Here is a 27028-nt window from a genome sequence, read left to right as displayed (position 1 = left end):
GACGTTAATAGCCGCTGACAAATGCGACATCCAGAAAAAGCTCCCGACCAGCTTGAATTTTCTGGACATGGCCAAAACTTCAGTTTCTGGGAAGTCGTTTTTTTTGGTTCCAGATTAGGAAAAACCTGATGTTTGAGCCGTGATCATTTACCGTTGCCCGAAAGATGAATATTGGTGCATCCTCCACGTCGTCAATTTCATCTTCTCAACTCTCTTCTTGACGTCTTTTCACACACAGGTTGGTCGGCTTGACTAGTATCGTGGACGCAGAATGCACCCCAGGTGTAGATCCACGTGCCATGGCCTTCGTGAAAGGACAGATTTGGCCGATTTATGCGAACCCCGGTGTCCTCTTTCTCTTTTATTGGTACGTGGGCCTTCAAGTTCGATCGTGGATGGATGGACCTGTAAGTATCCCCGGGTTTTTTTTCTTGCTCATCCTTCATCTTCTCTTCACAGATATCATGTTTGTATCTATAAATATGATAGATGTATACATATATAAATTAATAATAAAAGTTAATTTATAAATTGTACGTGTACAGTACACGGCCAAAACGAGCGATTCAAAAGAGATTTGATTTGATATGCAGCGAAACTCTTGGAAATGACAAGGTCCCAAAACATCAAAGTCAACTTAAAATACTAATTTAAGATGAAAAGAAAAAAATGGAATATATTGGTCAAGTTCATTTCTTTTTTCCTGGTGCTATAGATTTCCAATAAGAAGGATTTTGGCATTTATGATGGTCATGAAAGATAATAACAACTGTGATAAAGTTCTCCATCCCCCTCCCCCACCCCTTATGTATAGTTAGTGATATCGCTTGCTGTGTTGTTAAAGGCATATCCTACTACCAAATGGAAACTTGTTTTTGTTTGACTTGTAATTGCCGTGTAATTATTTGCATGGGGCGGTCAAATAAATTGTATCAAAACTTACCTAAACTCTCAGCAGAAAGGAGATGATACCAATTTAAATGAGGCACAAAATGGCAAAGCCAATGGGGTAAGTTTTTGGAATTCTTCACGTTTCAGAATTTCTCCTATGGAATGCTTCCATGCACCGCTAAAAGTAGTCGCTTTTTATCGTATTAACAAAAACTCCTTATATTACCGCATATTTTATTGTTCTCAAGGTGACGAAACTTGTCAAAGCCTTTTAATTTTTTCGATCCTTCCGTAGCCAGTTTCCTCAGACTCTAACGATCCCTTTACCTCAAATGCGTATTTCTAAATTCCAGCACTGATTGTGGACAACTATCTGTGGCTTTCAGTGAGCCTTGCGTGTAGATAGCTTCTCAAATTTGAAGCAAAGTTTTAAGGAGTAACTGTGCCCCCAAATCTGTCCACCCTTGAGAACCATTGTATTGAACTTCATATGATCTAATTTGCGGGATAACTTCCCAAATTACTTTGTATTGTGTCGAAAAGCATCCCTGCATTAAATTTTGGGAATTTGACAAGCAATGGACTAGCTTGATTTTGACAAGTTTAAGGCACTATCATGATTTTCTTCTTTCTAGCATTATCTTTCATTTTTTGTTTCACCACCTGTTTAAGATATTCTTGTGCGTTCTTCAAAATATGCGGTAGCTTTACTCATGGATCAAAACACAGAGTAAGCGGAGCAAACTGCTCCTCATACATCATAGCACATATTAACAAAACTTTCACCAGAAAAATAAAAGATAATTTTTTTTTTCATGAGCATGAAAAATGAGGATGTGACTTTCCATGATCAACATTTTTCCTAGAGGAAAAAAATAATTCAGTCAAAATTTGGCTCTGTTTTAACAAACAATAGGATGATGCTCATCAAATGCCTCCAATTTCTTAAAACTATGAAATTTTTTTGGTCTACAATGTGATCTAGTAGGACTATGTTAGTTGTATGTCTGCAGTTTTGCTGGTAGAAAAATTAGGTCAAGATAAAGAGAGACTTTGAGTTTATTTAAAGAAGCACAGATGTTTATATCTTGTTGGTTTGTTCCCGATGCACGTTGTTGCAGTTCATCATATATATTTAGTTTCATTTGAAATGAACTGTGATACGTACTTGTCGAGAGAGGGAAGGCATGTACAGAAATACCTACAAAATAACCGTCATTTTATATTTTTTATAGCGTTTTACAAAAAGGGACATCTCAGAGCACTTTTACATGGGACTAGAGCAAAAAGTAAATAGATTAATAATAATAATAATAATAAATGAGACTTATATAGCGCCAAATCAGTAAAGAAAAGTCACTGCTCAAGGCGCTTTACAAAGAAAGTAAATACATAAGAGTAATGCAAGGAGTAACATAGTCAAATTAGCAAAATTAACGAATTAAGAAAAGGAATTAAACTAATATAAGAAAGGTTAAAAAAAATGTGAACAAGGTTCAGTCGTTTACTTACATGATGAAAGGAGTGGCTTTGAGTTTTCCAAGTATTTCATGTTATTTAATGCTCTGTTAAATTGTCCCAGTATTTGAAACTAAAATGTTTTCACTTGGCTTGTAGGATGTCGTGGTTACGATTAAGTTAAATCATGTAGGTGGGTTTGATAATTAGACTGCAAAATTTTCAATCCCTCCAGAAAATTGGATACTTCCGAATAATCCCACCAAAGCATGACACTATTTGGAAGGGGTTATACTGTATGATGGATGAACTTGTGTATGAGGGTGTCATGGTTTCATACTTAAAACTTTGAAACCCGTAAAACAATCCCGAACAATCCAATTTTGAGATTTAGAAAAGGAAACTGTGTAGCCTTTATGTTAGCCATCCTATCCAGAATTAAATTTCATAAATTTTATGTTTTCTATGAACATTGTTGTATTAATTACGGTTTTGCTCAATTTTATTGAATTTATGACTCCCGCCAGTTGGAGCCTTTGATGGTCAGTGCCAAGTTTTTTTTTTCCTTCTTATTCTTCTCCCATTCAGCTGCGTTGTGTTTATTTTGTTTTGGCGGGAAACTTTGATTGTTCCTGTTTTGTTTACGGGGAAGTTGATGGTGTTTTTGTTTTCTTTGGTAGTTTGTTCTGATTTTTAGTTGGGGAGTTTGGTTTAATGGTTAAACATTAACAGAGAAGAGGAGTGGGGAAGGTATTAAGCAAAGCATTGCCAATATACAATGAACATGCATGAAATTCAGTAAATGAGCAGTTTTCTAATATCCTACTCAGCCCTTCTATCAAATATGGTGTCTAACTGCCCTCCAAAAAGTTCTGGCAAGGAAACAGATTTTTTTTGCTGCTGGTGAGGGTAAAATTCAAGAATGGTTTATGACCTCACATATCTGTCTCTGCTGGTTACATTCATGTCATGACAAACATGAATGTATGTTTCTAAATTCTATGTATACCATTTGTCATAGAGAAAGTTACCACTATGAGCTTTCAGATCATTTTCTCTTAGCCTCTTTAAGGATCAGTATGGTGAAACATTGTCTGACTTCTGGTGCCCAGGTTTTAACCCTTAAAATATGCTAGAATGTCAAGGAATGGTCAGAAACATGTTTTATCTCCACAGTCATTCAAAAGTCAATTTCTCTCACAGAGGTATTTTATTTTCTAATTGTCTGGAAATATGGTTGGATGGCCGGGATCTTTAGTAAAGTTTTTAAGTGGATGTCTTAAGATCGAGGGGCTAAAATTGTTGGACAATACTGTCATTCTTTCAAAACTATATCGGGTGCATGGAAAGGTGTTTGTACATTTTAGTGTCCTTAAAAGGAGTATTTTGAAAGTATCAATAACTTGAGGGCATCATGTCTGTGTAAGTGTAGCACTAGAGAATGTGAAAGTGTAACAGTCAGTTGACTCTCAAAAACATGTTTTTTTTTACTTTCTCAGACAAACAGTGGTTACGTTTGCTTCTAGTTTCATTGGAATCTTCTTTCTCTATTAACTTTTTTTTTTTATTTGTGCCTGTGTGGAGGGATCTGTGTGTCATTTGTACTTCTTCATGGTTTCACCTTGGCAAGTGACATAAAACAAACATGTCAATCTTTGTTGGGTTTAATATATATATCACATTTGCTAGAAGAAAGAGAAAACAATAGAAAATTTCTCAGCAGTTGCAGCATTATCATCTGGTTGCATTGCTAATTAATGCCTGGTGAATACTGACATCCTGTTAATAATTGTTGTATGAGGAAAGGTACAGTAAGGTACTGTATTGATGTATTCAGGTGGTAGAGAGGAGTTAGTAAAGGGCGAATCAATGGCTCTTGCAACCTATAAAGTCACATGAACTCCAGGTATATTGTGATCTAATATTTGTGAAGACCTCCAACGAATAGTTTCAGTAAACTTTCTATACAAAACAACAAACTATTTTCTTTTTTCGTGCAGAAAACGCAAACGGCGGTGTTCTCGCGCTAACTTAGCCTTTGAACAGCAGTTTATTATATTACTAGATGATTTCCTTTTGGTTCCCATTGGCACTTGTTTTCTATAAGTTTCGGTTTCGGTTTGGTATGATCATTAACTATCTAATTAGTAATGACTAATTCCTAGAAACAAAAGAAAGAGCTGTTTGGCAGCATTCACAGATTGCAAAAGCATTAAAATATTAGTATTTTTGCTACATCAGCGCAAGATGTGCTTATAGTGAGAAATTGGGTAGCGCAAAGTATCGAACATATTTTACTGCAAGTGAAATAGATACTATTGTCAGGTAAAACAGTTTTTAGGCTAGCCTAGTTGTATATGCAAAATATCCCACACTATAGCACTCATACTACTCATATGGTTGCCGTGGGCATGGACAGCCGTAGATTTCTTTTCCGAATGATTACCGCCTGGTTAGCCTCTTGCCCCTGTTGTCAACTCTGTGAAAATCCACCCCAGGTTTCTCTCTTGAGTAGCCTCACTGCTGTATAATTTAGTCCTGATGCAACTAGTAGATAACGAATGGAGATGGTTGATAGTCGAATAATAGTAACGGCTAATTACTCATCACAGCCCGTCAGTATGCTGTGTAGTTAAGTGTTAAGGAAGCACTCGGTATGTATTAGACTGACTCTCTGATAACTGAGTGTGTGTGTGTGTCACAGATAGTGGTACCAAACTGCGTTAGCCGTGCTACGAGATGAGTTGAAGTGTTTCCTTGGGGCCTAGACGAGGACTCTCTAGAGGATGTTTTGTGTCTCTTTAGGTCCTCCTACAAGCAAGAACTTGCGAAGAAGCCAGCATTGGCTTATCAAAGCTGCAAGCTGACTGAAGTCAGTCTGTTAGATCATATTTAACGTCCATGATTATGAATTGTCAACAACTCTGTAACTGGATGACATACATTAATGAGTGAAAATGTTGAAATGTTACAACCTAACCCAAACTACCTTTAAAGAGCTATTCCCTGCAGCTATCCCATCTAGCTATCATATTTAGCTATCCCCGTTAGCTATCATATTTAGTTATCCCATCTAGCTGTCATATTTAGCTATCCCATTAACTGTCATACTTAGCTATCCATTTATAGCTATCATATTTAGTCATCCCATTTAGCTATCATATTTAGCTATCCCCTTATCCTATCCCCTTAAGCTATCTTTTCAGTTTCTAGATTAGACCTATCCTCGTGTTTTAGACTGACCATTGTTTTCATACAAACGTATCAATTTACTAAAGCAACCCTTCTTAAAACAGTGACCCTAGTCCTCCTGTGACCTCCCACTATTAAACTACTAGTACCCCGACTACTAGCGCTATGCAACAGTTTCTACCTGTCATAACAGGAAATAGAGTTTGTAGGATATATTTAACATGTCGGCTTTCTAATCATGAAAGTTATAACCGGTTGCCTAATTAATAACTTCCTCTTCTCCCTGTGTGTGTCAATTGATACCTTTTAACTTTCTCCTCTATCAAGATTTGTTACCTTAGATATCCTACCCAGTTTCATACGGAAGCAGGACACTTCGCCCAACAACCAATTCGCCCAACTGCCATTTCGCCCAACCTTACCATTTCGCCCAACCAGCCTGGTCATTTCGCCCAACCAGCCTGGTCATTTCGCCCAACCAGCCTGGTCATTTCGCCCAACCAGCCTGGTCATTTCGCCCAACCAGTCTGGTCATTTCGCCCAACCTTGAATAAATATGATATTTCAAAAGGAAACGTTCGGGAATTGTTAACGTTACAGGATACGAACCGAATACTAAGGAGACTTGAGGATTGATCAGTGTGTTAGGGGTTAGGTTTGATAGTAAACGTTCGAATATTAAGGAATATTAAGGAAACTTGAAGTCCTTTACTTTGTATAACTTAAGTAAGGAAACGTTCGGGAATTTTTAACGTTACAGGATACGAACCGAATATTAAGGAATCTTGAGGATGGATCAGTGTTTTATGGGTTAGGTTTGATAGGTTTGATATAGTAAACGTTCGGGAATTGTTAACGTTACGGGATACGAACCGAGTATTAAGGAAACTTGAAGTCGTGGTTAAATTGATTACATATGTGATTACATATGTGGTTACATTGATAAAGTGGTTACATTGATTAAATATAGTCATTCAATATTACGGACGGGTTTTATATTTTTTTTTTTCAATTTAATAAGGAAACGTCCGGAATTGTTAGTCAATAGGATGGATCAGTGTTTTAGGGGTTAGGTTTGATAAGTTTTTATGAAGACCGATTCCCCCGTGTTTGTATAATAATATAACTTTCATTGTATGCGTAAACGCCTAAAGAGTTGTAATCCTCCCATTAAATCCGAAATAACTGCTCAGACTCCGATCGATATCGAGCGGACCTCACTTTTTTATTTACCTATTACGAAGTAACCTAACCCAAAATAAATCAAATTGAACTAGTGGAATAGAAAAAGTAATATTATTCTGACTGAATATTAGTAAAAATAAGGTTGGGCGAAATGACCAACACGGTTGGGCGAAATGACCATGCTGGTTGGGCGAAATGACTATGATGGTTGGGCGAAATGACCAGGCTGGTTGGGCGAAATGACCAGGCTGGTTGGGCGAAATGACCAGGCTGGTTGGGCGAAATGGCAGTTGGGCGAAATGGTTGTTGGATGAAGTGACTAGAAAGCTTTCATACCATGGCTGTTTATCTAGAGTTTACAACTCATGGCCGGATTAGTTGCATTTTGGGTAGAATAATCTGGTGGAATCACTCTCAGATTTATGTAAAGATAAGAAACCATAATAATTATAATATATATATCTGTTACATGGGTCCATTAAAACCAGGAAAGATGAAATTAGGTATTGACCTTCAAACCTGTGGTAAGGAAGGGAGGTTTCAGTCGGGACACTGAGGCTTGTTTGCCAAATGAACTGTGAAGGACATTGTTGTTGCTAAGAACATTTGCAATGTTTTTGTTATAAATTTGGAAGGAGTACATGATACTCTTGTTTCAAAGAGCCTCTTAGTTCATATACACACTTGCCTGCACTCTTTAATCTTTGATGGCACTATTAGGCACTCCCTCACTTCTTCTACAAGACAAATACTCATTCATGCTAAATAGATCCTGAGTGTTCACACTGCAACGTATGTTAAATTAATTTAAATATATAAAGTTGTTATTTGTGGGAAGGTCATTGATGAAACCTACTAATCTTTGTATTGTACTATTTTATCAACAAACTTGTTAAATTTGTGTTTGGTTTTGCTGATCACCTGCAACCGTGAGCATAAAAATTCTCTCAAATAAACAGAAGCACTAAATGCCGCTCAGTGCGAAACACAAGCTAATTACAATATGCTTCTACCAAGGAGAGAGAAACACTGCTTCTGAGATGTGATGAATCAATTAAGAAAAGAACACTTCTTGAAGGTGTTATACCTGTAAAACCAATCAAGCATATCCCCAAGAATGTATTTAAAGGGGCTTTCTGACTTGGGAAGTCAGTTTTGCCAAACCTGAGTATTACTCAAGAGTAAGGTTGGAAATTGGCAACTTATCAAACTAATTAAGAAGCCCTCTTAGATTTTCCCACCAAGATGAATGTTTCATGAGTGTTTGATGAATGCAATTAATTGGATAGTCAACACTTCGTTGCCCAGATACAATTCCATGACAGTATTAATCACAGAAAGCCATTAATTATTAATCATTATTAAGCACAGAAAATTAAAACAAAAACAGTTGAAAATTTCAAAGGGTCTCAGTCACTTTACCACATTAAAGAAAATTTACCATGCAAGCTAATAAACTTCAGTTTTATGGGATCTTAAAATTGAATGACATGAAGAAATTTTCTCTAGTCTCATCATTTTGTGCTAGCCACCACTTAGCATCACTTTGTGCTTTAAACATTACTTCATATAAGATACTTGGTTGTCATCAAATCATTTTAGTACACATCAAATAACTTTAGTACACATCAATCACTTTAGCACACTTCAAATCACAGTAATACACTTCAGACCACTTTAATACACTTCAATTGAATAACACCTTTACACGGTATTTACAACAACAAAAAATCAAGGATGACAAATGCTTTTGAATGTCATTCAGTGGTACATATGCTATATAGTATATATATGAAGTAAAAAACAGAACATGTTTTTGGTTGAGTAATTTAGAATATATTAAACCTTGAAAATTGCTTAACATTGATAAACATTTATGTCTACACTGACAAGTCCACATCATTACAAACTATCAAGTAACAGCCTTAAAGGACCATCTTAGAAATTAAACATATTTTTAAAGGTGAATATTTCAAAAAACAGAACATCTGTAGAAACTTTACTAGCACTCAATTTTGTTTTTATGATAAAAACATATCAAATCTTAAGTTCATCCTTAAAAGTCATCTTTATAAGATCTCTTTATCGTCCTTTCATTGCCTTTCATCTGCAGGCTTTTTGAACTTTTCAAAGTAGTTTCATAAGACAAGTAAAAACTACATATATTACTACACATATACAGACGCACAGCAGTGCAACCATGCCTGATGACTCAGCTGGTTTGCCAAACCATAGTTTGATACACTTCACTTAAGTTCATTTCGAGACGACTTCATTTTGCGCTTCTATCAGTTCCATTGGTAGCCAATAATGACTTCACCGTTGGGTACCACTTTTGGACGGGCACTGTGATATAACACTCTGGTATGTCGGTACCTACCGTTGTACCGAACCCTCGAAGGCTATTACATTATATTTGTGTAATGGAGCTTAGCATCCTTCTAGTGGTATAAGCCTTTATGATGGTATATGAGAAAATATTGTGTGATGAAAAGTTTAGATCATACCTTTTAACCAAAGTGCAAATTAACAGTTATGTATACTGTATATTTAATACAGGAAGAATAGTTTGCCCAAGTTTAATGTATTGTTGTGGGGGCGGGGGGGGGGGGGTTATAAAGGAGGGAGGGAAACTTAAAAAGTGATTGTTCATTTTTGGGAAGAAACAAGATTACTCTGGTAAATAGTAATCAAGCCAATCAAAAAGATGAAATTGGAGGTATTATATGGTTGTCCAAACCTTGGTATTATATCAGCTCCTTGGGGGTATAGTAAAGAAACCCCAGATGTAATTCAAAAAAATTTAAAAAGTGATAGTTCATTTTTGGGAATAAAAAAGATTACTCTGGTATAGTACTCAAGCCAATCAAAAGGAGGAATAAATTGGAGGTAATATATGGTTGTCCAAACCTCGGTATCATATCAGCTCCTTGGGGGTATCGTAAAGAAACCCCAGATGTAATTCAAATGTTTATTTCCTGCAAAGTAAGAGGAAAAATGGGAGAAAAGAAAATGAGATATATTTTAAGACATGTGAGGAGTATAGAACATAAAATAATGACAATCAAGGAAGGGTTATTTTTTGTTATTGTGGTAATATTAGCTGGAACTGAATTTAGGTAAAACATTTGTTACATTCAGTGCATCTTGCTGTAAAGTACCTTTTTTGATTCGTTCACCATTTTTGGAATTTCAACCACACCAACTTGGGTTTTACTCAAACTGTGATTAAATTTTTGTGCAACAAAGACACACTTTCATTGATTTCTCTTCTCCAAATGAATCTTTTAGCTAGCTTGTCATTCATCATTCACTCCACTGAATATGTTTCCCAGATACTTTGTTAAGCTCTTTCACACGCAAACATGAAGCAGTTTGGACATTTTCAAAATGTTCAAAATGTTCTTTCTTTTACGTGAAAGAATTGCTGATAAGAAAATGACAATGTATGGTACTCTCATTTTTAGTATCGAGTTGTATATTATAAAAATGACAAAGATCTGCAGGTTAATAATTTGCTATCATCATGTGTAATATGCAAAGTGTAGGTGTAGCCTGTGCTGTTGTAGTATTACTGACCATGTGCGGTCATTACAATTTCGAAGCAAACATGTATTAAAGCAGTTTATGTTTCTTGAGCGTGATAAGAAGATACATATTCAATAGAAAAATAACTGAGTTAAACCTGTTAATGTAATTTGTAATAGCTATCTAGTGTAAAACTTAACCAATGTTTGACAACATTGTAAACCATAATACCATAAACTTGCATCAAAAGCAGATTGAGGGGTGTGTCATTTGACAAGATAGGACGTCATATTAAAGCTTATGAGAATATTCTTCAATTATAGAAACATTTTGAAATACAAAAATTACTTTAAATCCTCCAAAACCAGGACCCGAAGGAACCAGTAATGCTTGTCTCCTTTGCTGCAAGCACCGATGCATTATTACCAACGGATAGCTTAAATTCGGTGAGTTTTGGAAGAAATGTCCCTGAATTTGGTCAAACATTGACCAGAGCTGGGCAAAATTAACCATTTTGCCATCCTGTCAATTCTCTTCAGACAACATTGCTGTTACCATAGCAACCGGTTTATGAGCTTTCTTCATCGCTACAATGTTATGCTTGTGCTCCTGGTTCTGCTAACACATATCAAAATGGATCAATGGAATTAGATATTAGATATTAATATCTATGTATTTCAGAATTCAAGTGCAAAATGTTCAGTTTAGCAACATTAACATTGAGGAAAAAGGAAGTTGTAGATAACCAGGTAATAGTTTGTTTTGTGAAAGTCAAAGTCTGTTCATTGCTAATGTTGCTTTTCCCTACACTAAGTGCTACTTTTCACACATTTTCTTGGCAGCAGTGCTGGGTTATTCAATAGGTAGAAAAGGCAAGTGCCAGTGCCTAGGCCCTCCTAACCCCCCCCCCCACCCACTTTCGGGAGGTCCTGAGGTCTGTAGGGACATCTATGAAACTGTTAGGCAAGATATGCAAACTTTCTACAATTTTCAAAGTGCCAAGAAAACTTATGGGGGGGGGGGGGGTTAGGGGAAAGATATTGGTGCCTTAGGGCCTGAGGTGCTGTTTGGCAGCTTACTTGTTATTATGGTACTCAGAAGATAATAAAAGAAAAGAAGAAATACTACTTTGAGAGCTGCTTCCTGATATACTTCCTGCATCTAATGCCTCTCATTGCTGTATGCTGGGTTGAGCCTGCCACTGTTTGGGTATCTACTGGACTTGTAGTACTAGTACCACAGCAAGAGTATGAGTAGAATGGACCTTGTTATGAGAGTAAAGGTGCAAATACCCCTTGGTATTAGTTACCATTGGTATGAGTACAACTACAAGAACCCCTTTGGTATGAGGACAAGTGCAAGTACCCCTTGGTATGAGTACGAGTACCTCTTTGTTATGAGTAAACCTACAAGAACCCCTTGGTATGAGTTAGAGTACCCCTTGTTATAACTTATAAGTTCAACTACCCGCATCCCTTGGAATGAGTACAGTGCAAGTATCCCTTGGAAAGAATGCAAGTATAAGTACCCCTTGGATTGTGTACAACTACGAGTACACTTCATCTTGCACTTGTGTCTAAACTAGGTTTTCAAAATGCCTGGAGTATTAGTACTGGTATCAGTCCACCAGGGCAAGTACAACTGTGCTAGAATACCAAGTACAAATATGGACTTGCTACAAGTCTTTTGGTACCAGATCATGGAGATTAAGAGCAAGATTAAAATAAATGGATTAAAATAATTTGTTTATTAGTTTTTCAGAGTGGCACCCTGAAATCATGATATTCTTACATATAAATGTTAAGGATACTCAATGAAAAAGTTCCTTAGAGAATATCATGATAATACAAACAAAACTTTCTCTATTGGATTGTGAACAACTCCCGAGTTGTGAAACGGTTGAAACCAGCTAATGAATATTTACTATCTTGTTTGGTAAATTACTGAACCTTACCTTATATTGATGTACTGTACCCAGCTAGGACTTTCTTGTAATATTTTTTTGTGCCACTAGCTGTCATACAAAGGCATGTGTTACAAAAATCCCAACTTTCATATGAGCAATAGATTCATTATATTATACAATATATGACCTGTATCCAGAAACATTCGCTAATATGGTACTTAAACAGCAATATATAAAAACCAATATTATAATCTAGTGCATTGCCTCATTTTATTTCATCATTATTACTGTCTTTATCTTATATCGATGATGTGTAATGCTGACAGCTTACATACGTATGCTCCTAAAGAAAGGGACGATTTTGCCTTAAAATTTGCTTTCATACCAAGTTCACATACAATCTGAACTGTGCTTCAGCCACGTGTGCACATGGATCACATATATATGGTAGCTTTGTGCTTTACTGTAATAGCCCAAAATGGCTGCTGCTTCAGTTTTTAATGTACATTTGTGAAGAAACTAGACACTGCTTCTCAACTTTAACAAGTAGCACAATGAGATTTGAAGTTGCGTCGATTGCTATCTAGGGGAGAACTTGCCATGGGTATTGATAAGGAGCTGTGGGAGAATATTAGGAGGGGGGGGGCGAGGGAGGGATGCGGGTGGAGTTACAGAGAATTTTGTTTTCAGCGTCTGTACATATGGTTCCTTCATATAAAACTTTTGAGTTCACATTTCATTGTCAACGTACTTCTGAATTGCCCCAATTTTTTTAATTTTTTTTTTATAAAATCATTCATTCAGTGCCTTATATACCATCCACCCAAATTCTAATTTACTGCCAATTTTTTATAAATTTACAAAATCACCTATCCAGTGCCCTTTTTGTCTTTACTCCTTTTGTATAATTTAAATAATCCATTTAGAACTTTAACATTCCCAACCTCTCTAACCTCAAATAACAGTACATCCACCAATCACCATCAGTACCATGTTAATAGATGCTAAAACCAGTCGGTTTGTGTCATTAACTCTAAGACCTGTCATAATAAAACTCTTCACATATTATTTGACATTAACTTGTATATAGGAATGAATGTATATTGAGTTTCTCATGATATAAGTGCATGTCATCGCTATCTGTCACCTGTTAAAGCTACGACCATGCTTCAAACAAAAAAAAACAAAAAAAACAGCAGAACGTATGGTACATTTTTGGGAACATCTTATTAAGTTTTATTCAAATCTATAAGTTGGTATTGGCTGGTAGATAATTATGGTTTATGATATTTCATTCCAGTAAACTATTAATTTCTCTGATACTTTCGATATGGCGAAGGAGGCATTAAGTTTAATGTGGCGATTGGTTGCTGCTATTCCCATCCCAGTCAACTGTGGGGTGGGGAGGGGGGTTGACAGAAATGAAATTCTTATTTGATAAAGAAGTTGGAACGGTTTCTTTCAGTTGGGATTCCCTACCAAGAAATATTTACATGATGCTTTAATAATAGTATTAATAATAGTGACAATAATAATATTTTAGAATGTTAAAAGGGGTTGGGGGGGGGGGAATGGTGCAATGAGTAGATGGATTTATAGATTAGTAGAGGCAACCAAGTGATTCTTAGACCTAAACTCTAAAAGGAATTAGAAAATCATTAATTAAGCTATATAGTTTCTCCAACTAACTCATTGTAATCCTTGATGAATGTTAATGAATCATAATTAACAGTATATATATATTTGTATCTCTATTTGTTTGTCCATGTCATTTTATTTCATCTTTAATCATAACAGGAGTATGTGGAATCACCAAGAAGCCCAAAGAAGAAGAAGAACAAGAAAAAGAAGAAGGGTGAATTGGAGGTAAAAAAGGAAAAGGAAACATTGCTAAATTTCGTTCAAATTTTAAAAATCACTATTTTAAGACATCTATGTCTTACATTTTCTAAATATTCAGAAAAGATTCCCAAAGGTTTCAATATTTTTTTAGTAGAATTATACAACATTTCATGACTTTTCTCCCTGCATGGTAATTTTTTTTTTATATTTGACATCTGAGGTTCATAAATTTTTGCTGCATCGCGGCGGCTTCACGTGTTTGTATGTAACGTTCAGCTTACATACTTGTGTATGCCCACAAGCTTTCATCGTTTATTTATGTATTTTAAAGGTGGGCTGAAGATTATTCTGTCTTTAAGATTACTTTATAGTTTTTGTGTTGTTGATCAATCACAAGTAGCACGTCCATCTGGTTCATCTGTTAAAATATTCTTTTTACAATGCTAAAGTTTGAAGAAGCTTCATGAGTCGGTTCTGATTCATTAATGTATTCTAAAATGCTCTCAAAATGTAGTTCATTGGCTTAAGTAGTCTTTCTGAAGTTTATTTCCAAAAAAAAAAAAAAAATGAAAATAAAAAAATATCTGGAAAGTTTTCCATTTCTGTGCTGCCTGACGTGTCATTTAATACAGAAAGTGTCTGGGAGGAGAAAATGTTGAGGATTTAATTAAAATTCATTAATAACTAGCTGGTAAACATTCATGTGCCAGGGAAAAACAAAAAACAAATTGAGCAATGCTAGGTATAGGTTTTGTCAAACTGCTGACCGAACAAGATTCTTTAACTGTAACCCTGTTATCATATTTGCCAGATGGCGTAACAAAAAAAAAACTGGTTTTGGAATAAGTGTGGTGGGGTTGGGTAGGGAGGGGTGGGGTGGGTGGGTGGGTGGGTGGGGAATAGAGAGAGATGATGGCAGAAGGGAGGGAAGAGTGGGAGGTATTGGTTTTGTTGGGGAAAAAGCAACTGGAACATGTGTGATGATGGTTGATACTGCAAAAAGATGACATTTGTTGCATATTTTTCGAAGGAGAATTTTGAGACTGAATTGGGAAATAGCAATTCATCATTCAATCAATTTTTTTGTTTATTTGCGAATTGATGATAAAAATTTATCAAGTCTTCCAAGCATTGCGCAAGTACAGTGACATATGATTGACCTATAAACAACTTTCCAAGTTGTTTTGAACTTTTGTCCAAGTAAACATTAATTAGCTACTGTTTCTTTTCGATTCCAAACTTTTTTGTCGCCGTTCAGTGTTAATCACTGACAAGAGGCAATTGAATAGCATTCTTATAAATTTTGGGCTTTTGCCTTTTTTTTTATTATTTTATAGAAATAAAGCATAGCTATTAGAACATAAATTGCATTGTTGTCCTACTTTAAAATATCAAACGATATCAATAGTTTTTACTTAAATCAATGCAAAACAAAAAAGCTGTCTCAAAATAAGTTAGAAATAGTAAAGACTTACCTTGATACCTGTTAAAATCTTATCTGCTTCTCATAATATTAGCATGGTCATTCATTTGAATTTCTTCTTAAATTACAACAATATTTTGCATGAAACTTCTCTTTTTGTATAATAATGAGCATTTAGATCTCCTTGTACTCTGACTTTTATCTCTTGATAACATAGCTCATTTACATCGGGTTCACACATGCTGACACACAGACGGACTTTGTCCACGGGGTATCTGTGTTGGCAGACATATAAGTTACATGGGAATTACAATAAAACAAGAAATTTCTAGATTGTAGCAGTGAATAAATTAAGAATTTATTCAAATGTGAAATCTAAATGTAGATGAGGTAGAAAGTCTTCAATGATATATTTAAGAGGTATTATGTCTTCAGTCCAGGGAGGAGGAGGCACAGTGTGTCTTCAGTGATGTTAATTATGAGAGGCAGGAGTTCTCTTCAGTGATGTATATAGTGTTAGGCCTACAGTGCCGTCAGTGATGCACAAGCACATACTGTACATGGTACTAATGTAGTGCAGTTTTATTTTTCCCAGTAATAACATAATATCGTCCCATCAAGTTCACATGTGTATGTTTAATGTGATAACAATGATAGCAACATTTATTATACCTCTTTTTTGCATTAGGATAGAATTTTTTAAATGGAAATGTTTTGGCTTGTAGGGGTAAACTGCCATAACATGTAACAAATAGTGTACGAACAATTATACAGAATTATGCCAGCCAATATCATACTACATCTAGTATTGCTGTGGAAGGGTAAACTCATCCAATTTGCAAAACATTGATGAACGACCTTTTTGTATATCCCGTTCGAGTTTGTTCACTGTGCTTTTTAGAAAAGAAGTTCTTAGCAAAGCTGTGTGATGCGTACCTCAGTTGGAATAGAATCATCTGGAGTTGAATCAATCCTATCATCGACCTTGTAGTTTTACTGGAAAAAAAAAAAAAAGTTGAAATTTCTTTTGAGGTTTCTGACATGTTGTGAATAGATTGTACTAACAATTGCCATTAGTAATTCAAGTATGTGTAAAGTGCTTTGTTTTTGTGTGGCCACGTGGATCAACAAATATTCCGATAATTCTCGTTAATTAGTGTGTCCTATTGGTGCTTCGCCATTTTCATTTCTTTTCTTTTTCTGTATTCTCAATGTCTAAAATTCAGTCAGTTCTAGGAATAGTTGTTTTTAAGACCAAACCTAGCTTGAAACCCAAAATTTTCCTCCTTTTTTTTATCTTCAAAGTTTTCCATCATCCTGTTTCATCCCTAATATGTTCCAGTTTTCTTCTGTTTTTTTATACCAATTTTGAATCGTCTTTTTCACAGGATACTCAAGAAAGGGTTTGTTACCATTCTCATTTTACCTTCCTTGCTTTGCATGCCGCTGTGTGCCAAAACCCTTTTCTCTTTAAATACTAACCTCTCGTCTTGTTTGCGTTTGTATCTGAGTTTCTCTCTTTCGATCTTTACAACTTCTCCTCTTACATTCATTCCATCATGAATTATTCTCAAGCATATCCCCCTCTTGATATGTTTGAGAAGGTTTGGAGCAATTTTAATTTTATAGTCGCTAACGAAACAGATTATTTTACAGCAAGTTCTTTTCTTTGTATTTTCTTCAGGTGTCTGTATTAAATACCTGTAATTTCCTACAGGAAGGGGGGGGCAGGGGGATGGAGGAGAAATAGGGAAAGGATGTTTAGTTATGCTGTTAGATATGCAGTTTCTTTTGAGGGCAGGGGTGTGGTTGGAGGGAGGGGCATAATAGTTTAAAAAAAAATGATGTATCAACATTTGGTGTCGGCCTGCAGTGCAACGTTGTACTTCTTTATTCTAATTTTTTAGCATTTTCTTGGTGGTGGTGGCTCTCCCTTTCCCTCCTAGCCCATTTGGGATATGTTAGTAATTTCTGTCTAGGCTTTATTATGTTACCAGGATAATGGTAGTTATCAATGACACATTTCAACTCAGATTTCCTTCAGTCCAAGCCAAGCCAAACAGATTTATGTAAGCAAAAGAGCTTTGCCTAATAATTGAATGAATTTGGGGTTTCATCAGTTGACTATAAAGCTGGTCAGTATTGCCCCAGAATATGCTAGCAAGTCAAATAATGGTCACGCATGTTATAATTTCAATAAGCATTTTGCTCTCCCCCGCCTCCCCCAATACCAACCATTTCTCTGCTCAGAGGCATTTCTTTGTCTAATTTTTTTAATAATTGGACGGTTAGAACTTGTAGGAGAGAACTTTTTGAACCTTATGAAGTCAGTTTTATTATGCTGCAATGGTAAGGGGTGATGTGGGAGGGGCCAGATGTGGGAGGGGTCAGCTGTGGGAGGGGCCAAACGGCTTTACTGATAACATTCATACTAAATTACTATTCATTTGGTATAATAATTCTGGTTATTTTTGCATTCATAAACTTTGTAGATTTATGACTTGCGGTAAAATAGCAGCAACCTCATGTGGCAATTTAGGATTTCTTTTGCGTCTTTAGAGGGTAAAGAATGGTATGTTAAACATTAATTTGAGGAATACATATATACACAGAGTAGGTGTAGTCACAATATTGACTATTAGTAATCCTAAGTGAGCAGCTGTTTGACTGCAGAACATATGGTAGGCTATTAATTTATCAGCAGCTTTGTATAAAAGAATCGTCCATATGTCTGTAAAGACAATAAAGTCAATTGAGATATAATTACAATGTTGACCTGACAGCAACTGTGGGGGTAGTTGGGAGTTTTTTGTTTGTTTTAATGAATCCACTCATTAATTTTGGTACCTAGTTTTCTCCTGATATGGTGTCAATTTTTGTTGAAGGTCTGTGTTTGAATACACAGATCTGTAGTGCATACAGCTGCCATGGCAACGGTGCTGACAGTTTCACAAAACTCACACATAATAATACACTTTCATTAAACTTTAAGCATGAATTATGTATCAAAGTTTAGGATCCCTCTTGTCATCATGACTTGTAATAGAAGAGATCTTTTTTATCCTGGTAGCACTGGAAATCTTGGCGGAGCTCTGTGCCAGCTGCTTCAAGATCTACGATCCTTCTTAGAAGCAGGAATGCTTGCCCTCACATAAATGGTCACTGATTGTAGCTTGGCACTACAATTACGTCTATAAGCTATTCAGTATGGAGAAGTTGTTTTCAGCTCTATGCCACCGCACGATGTAGCTCATATCCCAACAGTTTGACCTTTGACCTGTCCTGTTACTATATGGTGCTATGTTCAGATCCCGTTGTTTTCTCGCCAGAATTCTGCTCTCGCTATATGTAGCCGTATTCAGCGAGTTTTCTCCGACATTGATTTGAATATGCAATTCTGCTTGCGAATGCTTGTGCTAATAAAATGGTACGGTTGAAGGGGGATTGCCTGAGAGCCAGCTTAACAAGTATGTGTGGGTTTAATTACAGAGACAAAATATATGAAAAAAAACTAAAAGACCGGGCGAAGCTAATTTCTTTACCAGCACGAAGCCACCTTACTGCATATAATGAAAGTAGTTTATTAGCCACTTTACTTATTTGAAGGTTAATGTCAATTGTAAATGCCTCTGATAGCACATACCACCTATCCTCTCTTGACATGTTCTTTTTGGATTGCTATTGTTTTGTTTGCTATTGTCTTATTTTTTGTTGGATTTTTACTTCCAGCCCCCTTCCCTTGTTTTTGTTGGCCTGCTGTGTAATTACATTATATACATTAATTATGTTGCAAGTGAACTGTCTTCGCCATGTATGCACACGTTGTCCTGTCTGTAACGTAGTTTGCTTGTTATGTTAATGTCACCAATTGCAACAACAACAAAAAGATGAGAAAATGGAAAAAAATATTGTCACCATATATATATATATCATGATCAGTGCTTTGAAATAAGAAAGCTTAAAGTGCTAGCCATTGATTAATATATTATAATGGTCACATTGACTTGTTTCAAAGTCCAGTATATATATATATATGTATGACAGATTGAATGTAAATATTCTGCAAGTATGATATATGGTGGTCACCTGAGCTGGTCAAAGTTCAACAATTAATAGGTAAGTGGCTCAGACCCTATGGCTTGATCAATTGGTATGTAAGTAAGGGCTTGTGAAGCAGCACTTGTTGGTAAAAGATTAGGCCCTAGGTGGGCCAATGTCAGCAACCAATAGGGGAAGGTTCAATTCCCAGATTGAGCCTATATCTACAACTAGTAGGTAAAGGCTCAAGCCCTAGCTGGGCCAATGTCAGTAACCAGTAGGGGAAGGTTCAAATCCTAGATGAGCCTATATCTACAACTTAGTAAGTAAAGGCTCAAGCCCTAGCTTGGCCAATGTCAGCAACCATTAGGTGAAGGTTTAAGTCTTAGATGGGCCTACATCTACAACTTAGTAGGTAAAGGCTCAAGCCCTAACTTGGTCAATGTAAGCAACCAGTAGGGGAAGGTTTAAGTCTTAGATGGGCCTACATCTACAACTTAGTAGGTAAAGGCTCAAGGCCCAGCTGCGTCAGTTTCTGCGACCAGTGTGTTGAAGGCTCAAACCCCAGCTGGGCTAGTTTCTGCAACCAGTAGGTGAAGGTTCAAGCCCCAGGTGGACCAATCACAGCAGCAAGAAGATTCATAACGAAAGCACTGGGATGGACTTAAAGGGATCTGTTGATTTGTGACTCAGTCTGCAGTGTCCACGCCATCATGTTCTGCAACTTTTGAAAGAGCTAAATCATTAAACTTCCAAACTTGGAAAAACAGCTAAATCATAAACTTTCTGCAGTCATTTACATGCTGTGTTCACAAGGAACATGACAACATGGTTTATGAACTCTCTGGCTACAGTCTCTTTATGAATCCAACGAATGGTGAAAGAACCGCATTATGTCGCACACGAAGCAAGTAGAATTGCCAAGGACGAATAAAGTTATCGCCAAAGCTGGTGCTTTAATGTGAGCTTCTCTGATTTATAACTCTATCCCTCAGAAATACTGGCAATCTTAAATCAATCTGATGTTAAAGAAACAAACACAATTAAATAGCATTGAAATCCAGTCTGCGAGTCCTAAGTGATATTGAAGCAAGCCAAACCTTAAAATTTCCAAGTCTCTTGAATAAGGTGGAAATAACCATTACTATATATGATGTCAAAACACTATTTGTAGCATTGTCATAGCTTATAGTCTTTATAGGAGGCAAATGTTTGGATTCCAAATCTGAAATGAGCTGGAAAATAGCTAATTTTTACTAAAGATGCCATAGAAATGTTTTGTAATATTTCCATAGTTAATAGTACAGCGGGCACAGCTGGCTTTATCTCATCATTTCACTGCATAGGGACGTTACTAATATCCTACAAAAACATTTCTTCTCACAAGGTTATCTCTTTGCCAATAAAAACAAAAGTTAAAAAAAAAATTAAATTTATAACAAGTCATTCCGCCGCATTAGCTTTTAAGAAGATTACATAGATTTCTTTATTACTGGAAAGAATTTCAAAATTATAATTGTGGATTTCAAAAAGCCAATGCAAGGTGAAATATGTTTGTGATGATGCTATCTCTTGAAGAAGAGACAAAAATGCCTCTACAAAGCATTTATTATATTCTTTTCTTAAACAAAGTTTGATTCAGATAATGTAGAAAGGTCTCAGCCTCAGCAATGAAAAATTTTTCTGAATAAAAAATATTAAATATTTTGGTGTAAATCCTAGAGGTATACTGTAATATCACCAAAAATTAAAGGAAAACAAAGGGACCTTTTTCATCTTTTTTTGAACAATGCCTTGTCCCCTTTGGTCCCCAACTTCCTTCCTTTTACTTCTTGCAGTCTCGGAATAGTAGCATATTTTTTTCATGAAATGCTTTTTTTCTTGTCTCCTTTTGTCAATAGAATATTACGTTTTTATTTTTGTTATGTTTGGATAAAAGTAGAATCCATTTTTTATTTTTTAGTTATGACTGCTTAAGTAACGGTTACCTCAGATTAACTAATACTGGCATGTCCATCTAAGAAAATAATAGTTATGGCAATTTAAGTAATGGTTACCTCAGATTATCTTATACTGGTATTTCCATATTAGGCAATATACATTTAACAGCAGTTCCCTGTTTTCTGAAAGTAAAGCCTTTCGTTCACTTACCATTGTCTCAAGTCTCGTGTGAGCTACGTTTATATCATTACTGGTAATAATAAGCTTTATGTAGAATGAGATTTAAACAATCTCTTAAAAAAAATTGATATTATATACTCACTAACTGAAAAAAGAAAAAGCCGAAAACTCAGATAATTTATCTCAACATTTATTCTCACCGTATTCGCCAATAAATTACCAAAAAGTATTTAACTTCCCCGCATGCTGATACAGCCTAACCATGAGCTGAGCCTAATGTATGATCTATTTTTCTATTGGGTGATGGGATTATTCTAATCGACTGACTTGCATATATTTGGGAGAAAACTCGACTCCTTTTAATGTGACAAAGATTAATAAAAGCCGCAGCTTACTTTTCTCGATAGATGATAATAAACCCGCAAGACTCACTTTACAAAGCAGTTTCCCACAAATCAGTTCTCAAGTACAAATGAAATTTCAGCAATTAATATCTACCCTGGTTGTTATTCCTTGAATAATTAAACAAGTCTTTATCCAGTCTCGTCGGTAGTCGGGTCAGCGACCACTGTTTGTGCTATGAACGAGTGTGAAATGTAATTTAGTGAAATGATTAGAATCAAGTACAGGTCTGTTTGGAAACAACAAAGTGGGAGTAATTTTTTGGGGTCAGAGCTTGGTCATATCTGAAGTGAATTTCTAAAAGGTAAAAAGAGGATTATTCATCGATGGTCTGGTTTTGAGTCTGGAGTCAATTAGTCAAACTAGTTACCACTATTCTACTGTAAATTAGCTGGAAGATTGAAGTTTGGTCAATGTGCCCCAAATTTGAATTTCTATATCCCGCTTTCTCTCAACGCTCTCAAATCAACGCCCATAAATTCCCATACCGTCAGAATTAAAACTTTGAGAAAAGTACTCCTGGGAAGCTTCAAACATATGTTTATATCGTGGAATTATTTGCAACTAGTCAAAAGTTAATAAAGTTGAAAAAAAGAAAAAGAAAAAATTATCTTATTTTTATTGGATTTTTTTTTTTTTTTTTTTAACCCTTGGGCTTGTCTAAAGTTTTCATTGATTCCTCTCCTCAGGGTTTAATGGATGCGACTGCAACCTCTTACCAATCGATGGGAGAGTCATCCGGTCAGGCGGCAGCAGCAGCAGCAGAAGGAGGAGGAGCAGGGGCGGATGAAGAGTCTCCTCCCGGCCAGACTCCCGCCTCTGGGGATGAGGGAGACGAAAGTAGCAGCTACAAGCTGAGTCCTTTGACGACCATCGTAGCCTACATCACCAAACAGAGCTACATGGTAGCTCTCATATTCATGATGGTAAGAAACCCTTTTCTGCACATGAGGCAACTTTTTAGCCCAGTTTTGCATTTTCTAAGTATGACTCTGTTGTATTTCTATCCATCCCGGGTTTAGAGTTTTACTACATAACTGGATACATTTAGAGGTGCACACCAATTTTTCAACTTTACTCCTGTGTTTTCCTCTCGCCACAAAAGAACATTTCCTTTTCGCAACTATGTTTTGTCCGATTTTTACCCTATAAATTATTTGTCTCTTGTTAGAAAAAAAGAAGATTTTACTTCAATAATGCTGCAAGAAGAAAGACCTTTCGTTCCTTTGCCAAGTTTATTTAATGTTTTAATTTTTTTTATTCCCTTTCCCATAATTTGCAGGCTTGGAGTATCATCTTCCTGAGCGTTCTCTCCTTTGTCTTGCTGGTCTGGGCGCTGGCCATCTGGGTTCTACCCATAGGTACCATGAGAGGGCGCTGTCTTTGGACCTCTCTACCCCTGGTCCTCTATGCTGAAGCTCTGACCTGTATCACCTTTGTGTATGGCTTTCAACTTGAAGAGGAACTCCCTGACAAAGTCAATGGCATCAACCTGACAGAGATTGGGTTTTTAAGAGTGAAATATCAGTGTTTGATCCTCGCTGGTGAGGTAACTCCTCTCTCAGATATCTTTAGATTTGATCTTGCCATCCAAAAGAAATGAAAAAAAGAAAATACCAATCCAAGGACTTTGAAAGGCTTTGTTCCTCTCGTCATAAAATTGCAGAATTTAAATTCATCCGTAATATCCACAAAATTGAGCAGGACTTTATAAAGTTTTTCTGAAACGTAAAACTACTCTCCCGGGAGGTTTGAATCCTTAAAATATATTTTTGTGAAAGATATTGCATATATTCGACATCGGTGACCATTTTTGGACTTTCTAGATATATCTGGTGGCAATAATATTCAGCTGTTCATGGACATTTTAATTGAGAACGATATTTTTGCTCGGGATGGTATTTTTTGATTTGACAGACGTTGTGGTCAAATGGTTAAGGCAGTGGTTAAGGCAATGGTCTAAGGATTACAGGTTTGAGCCCTGGCCAGATCATTGCTATGTGTCCTTGGGCAAGGCACTTTATCTCCATTGCCTCTTTTCACCCAGGTGTATAAATGGGGACTTGTGAGGTGACTTGTAAATATAGTTGTGTGCACCGGTTTGTGGCTGCACACTATGGGGTGTCCCCCAGGGACACGTGGCTGTGGTGCACTGTGGTGCCCCCGGAGAAATTGTTTGAATTGTGCACACTTTGGTGTGTAGGTGTGACAAGTTACCAATGACCAGTGTTAAGTACAGTGCGGCGAGACTTTATTGTAAGTTGCGCTTTATAAGAACTCTTTCTTATGATTATTATTATTATTACTTTTTTCTTTGCAGCTTATCTTCACCTTGATATTTTGGCTCACACTCCGTCAGTTCCTGCGCGAACGCTGCCTGAAGAAGGTGAGCACATCCAACGAAGGTATCGTCCTACAACCGTTTGGAGTCATCTTTTCTGAACCCCGGGAAGAAATAGATGGTAACTATATCACTTTCAAGCCTACGCTCATGCTCGTATTAGTAACTTTGAATGTTAGGCTCTCGCGGTATTTCCGTGCAAAAACGGCTTTCCGATTTAAAAAAAAGAAGGAAATTTTTCGGGGTTTTTTCCACATGTGTGAAAGTCTGTCCATCTGTTAAGTGTCGTTGAACTTGAAAGAAACTCGTTTACTTTTGAACAGATAAGACTCCTGTTTAAGAGGTTTTCTACCATGTGGTAGAAGACTGTCACATGTTGAGTTTTATTTTATTTTGAAGTTGAGAAATCTGTCATACCTAAGGAGATTTTTAACTCGGTGAGGAGGCTGTCACATGTTTTGGGACATGTGTAAACAGGTGAGGGTCTGTCAAATGTTGAGGAGACCCCCATTGAAGAGTACTGAGACATGTCACATGTTGAACAGGTCATTTTAACATGCCGAGCAGGTGCTATCTTCTGCTGAGGTTTGTCACCAGATGAGATCTGTTCCAAGTCGTACAGGTCTGTCACACATTGAGAAGATTTTAAAATTTGTGTAGATGGCCTTGTAGAGAAACTAAGTCCATAAATGAATATAGGACAAGTTAACTCCAACTAATTATATAAACTGTAAGTACTGAAGGAAAGAAAAGAGATGTTTTCAGGCTGGTGTACAGGAACAGAAATGAATCTTTATTAAGCAAACTATCTGTTATTCAAGGTATATTACATAACAAGAATTTATGCAAATGAGAATATACAAGGAAGTTATGCATACTAAGGAAGCAAGTGTACATATGATCAAAACAAGTGGAGAATAATAGAAACAAAGGGAGTATCAAAGTTGAAGCATGCAAGATTGAAAATAAACAAAGGTAAGTAAAATTATCTGAGGAAAGGTAGTAGCAGCTTTCTGGAACTTTTAGAAAAACAAACACAGAAAGCTGTCTGCTACATTCCCCAGGTAGAAAAGAGAGAATGTTCAGGAGATCTCTAACATGTTCGGGGTGTGGGGGCGGGGGGGGTTTAGTATGTTTCCTTGGTGAGACGATGGAATGGTTTTCTTTGCAAGATTATTTTTCATCTCAAATATTGTTATTAAGTCATCACACTATTCACAGAGATTTCTTTCTTTCTCATCAGCGTTGTCTCAAAATTCGAGACAGAAAGAGCTCAGTCAAAGTGAAACCATGACAGTGGTCGGTCAGCACATCCGCAGATTCAGTTCTAAGTACTGGATATTCCTAGTGGGGGCGTTCTTCCTGATCATGACACTGGTTGGCCATCCTGATGTCTTCAAGATTGTGTATTTGCTCTTCTTCCTGGCACTGGTCAACCTGTTTGTGGTAAGTTTTAAGAGCGACACCGTACCAGGGGTAAAAATTTACACACTTAACCGTATTTTCATTCGTCGTCATGATAATGGGAGTAGACTTGTATGGCAAGTCACAGCACCAACACAGCAAAACATATGATAACTGAGTATGAACAGATAGCAGTCATCACTGGTCAACCTGTTTGTGGTAAGTTTAAAAGTTTTAAAAAGTAGGGTACGACACCGTACCGGGGTACTGCGGTGTAAAAATTACACACTTGACCATATTTTTAGTCGTCGTCATGGTAATGGTGAAATTTGTATGACAAGTCATAGTCACAGTCACAGCAAAACATATATTAACCGAATATGAATGGATAACAGCCATCACATATTACCATATGAGGTTTAAACGCTGCTATATTAAGGACGCTTTGTACAGCCCTGTTTCAATGTCATTGCCAAAGGACCAGCATATAAGTTAAATGGAAACTCAATCTGTAATATGAGCCAATGTTTTTGGAATTTTGTCTTGACTAGTGAATTTTATTTTTAAACTTCCAGTATTCCGATTTAGCTGAACGATATTGTATGTCATTAACAAATGAACAGAAAACCACAACATGTATGTTATCGAAGAAAATATAAAATTGAAGCAAAATAGATTTAAGCCTTTTGAATGTGTGTGGACTCTAGGAAGCAACATTAGAGGAAACAAAATGTCCTTCTATGTTCACCCTGCATCGTAATGTCACATCATGTTCAGCTATATTGAGGACAGGCTGTATTTTGATTGGCTGTCTAATACTAAAGAGAGTTAACTTATGCTAATATTTAGGAAGATTGGTTTTATGTGAATTTTTGTTTTCAGTATTGTGCTCTAGAACAATAGAATGTTTAGAGATTATTATTATGATGATTTTTTTTAGTTATCCTTAGTTATGATTTCTTGAGTCTAAATAGGTGTTTGATCTGGCTATTAACCAGTGTTCAATATAAATGTGAAGTCATCTTACAGGGGAAGGTCACCTCTCCTCCACCCCTCCTCCCCTCCATCCCTCCTTCCTCCCCTAATACACTTGCTATAAATTTTAAGCCAATGCAAAACTTCCAAAATAAACTACAGTTTTAAAAAGAAGCCTGTGGGAATGTGGTTGTTTCTCAGGCTGCAAAGAAGATCAGTGTTGTGCATTATGGGTTGTATGTAGTGAAGGGATTGCTTACTTGTGATCAAGCATCTGGTGGTGCCCTCTGCATGAATATATTATCAGATTCAAATGGTTAGA

The 27028-nt window shown here is 36.4% G+C and overlaps 1 protein-coding gene across 35 annotated transcripts in view; it reads left to right on the top strand.

The window, feature by feature from the left end:
- Nucleotides 1–27028, top strand: part of LOC139965540 (piezo-type mechanosensitive ion channel component 1-like) — a 139551-nt gene that overhangs the window by 35725 nt on the left and 76798 nt on the right. For 22 of the 35 annotated variants that reach the window (XM_071968015.1, XM_071968014.1, XM_071968004.1 and 19 more), the window contains 9 exons: nucleotides 239–407; nucleotides 956–1009; nucleotides 10623–10700; nucleotides 13958–14026; nucleotides 16814–16828; nucleotides 22676–22912; nucleotides 23269–23535; nucleotides 24307–24448; nucleotides 25571–25773. In XM_071968015.1, coding sequence (XP_071824116.1) covers nucleotides 239–407; nucleotides 956–1009; nucleotides 10623–10700; nucleotides 13958–14026; nucleotides 16814–16828; nucleotides 22676–22912; nucleotides 23269–23535; nucleotides 24307–24448; nucleotides 25571–25773 — 1234 coding nt within the window. Of the gene's footprint in view, nucleotides 1–238; nucleotides 408–955; nucleotides 1010–2876; nucleotides 2892–10622; nucleotides 10701–13957; nucleotides 14027–16813; nucleotides 16829–22675; nucleotides 22913–23268; nucleotides 23536–24306; nucleotides 24449–25570; nucleotides 25774–27028 lie in introns of all 35 variants that reach the window. The other 13 variants (XM_071967987.1, XM_071968007.1, XM_071968003.1 and 10 more) reach the window with 13 other exon arrangements.

This window comes from Apostichopus japonicus, chromosome 3, assembly GCF_037975245.1.
Source record: "Apostichopus japonicus isolate 1M-3 chromosome 3, ASM3797524v1, whole genome shotgun sequence".
NCBI lineage: Eukaryota > Metazoa > Echinodermata > Holothuroidea > Aspidochirotida > Stichopodidae > Apostichopus > Apostichopus japonicus.
This window is presented reverse-complemented; position numbering and strand designations above follow the sequence as displayed.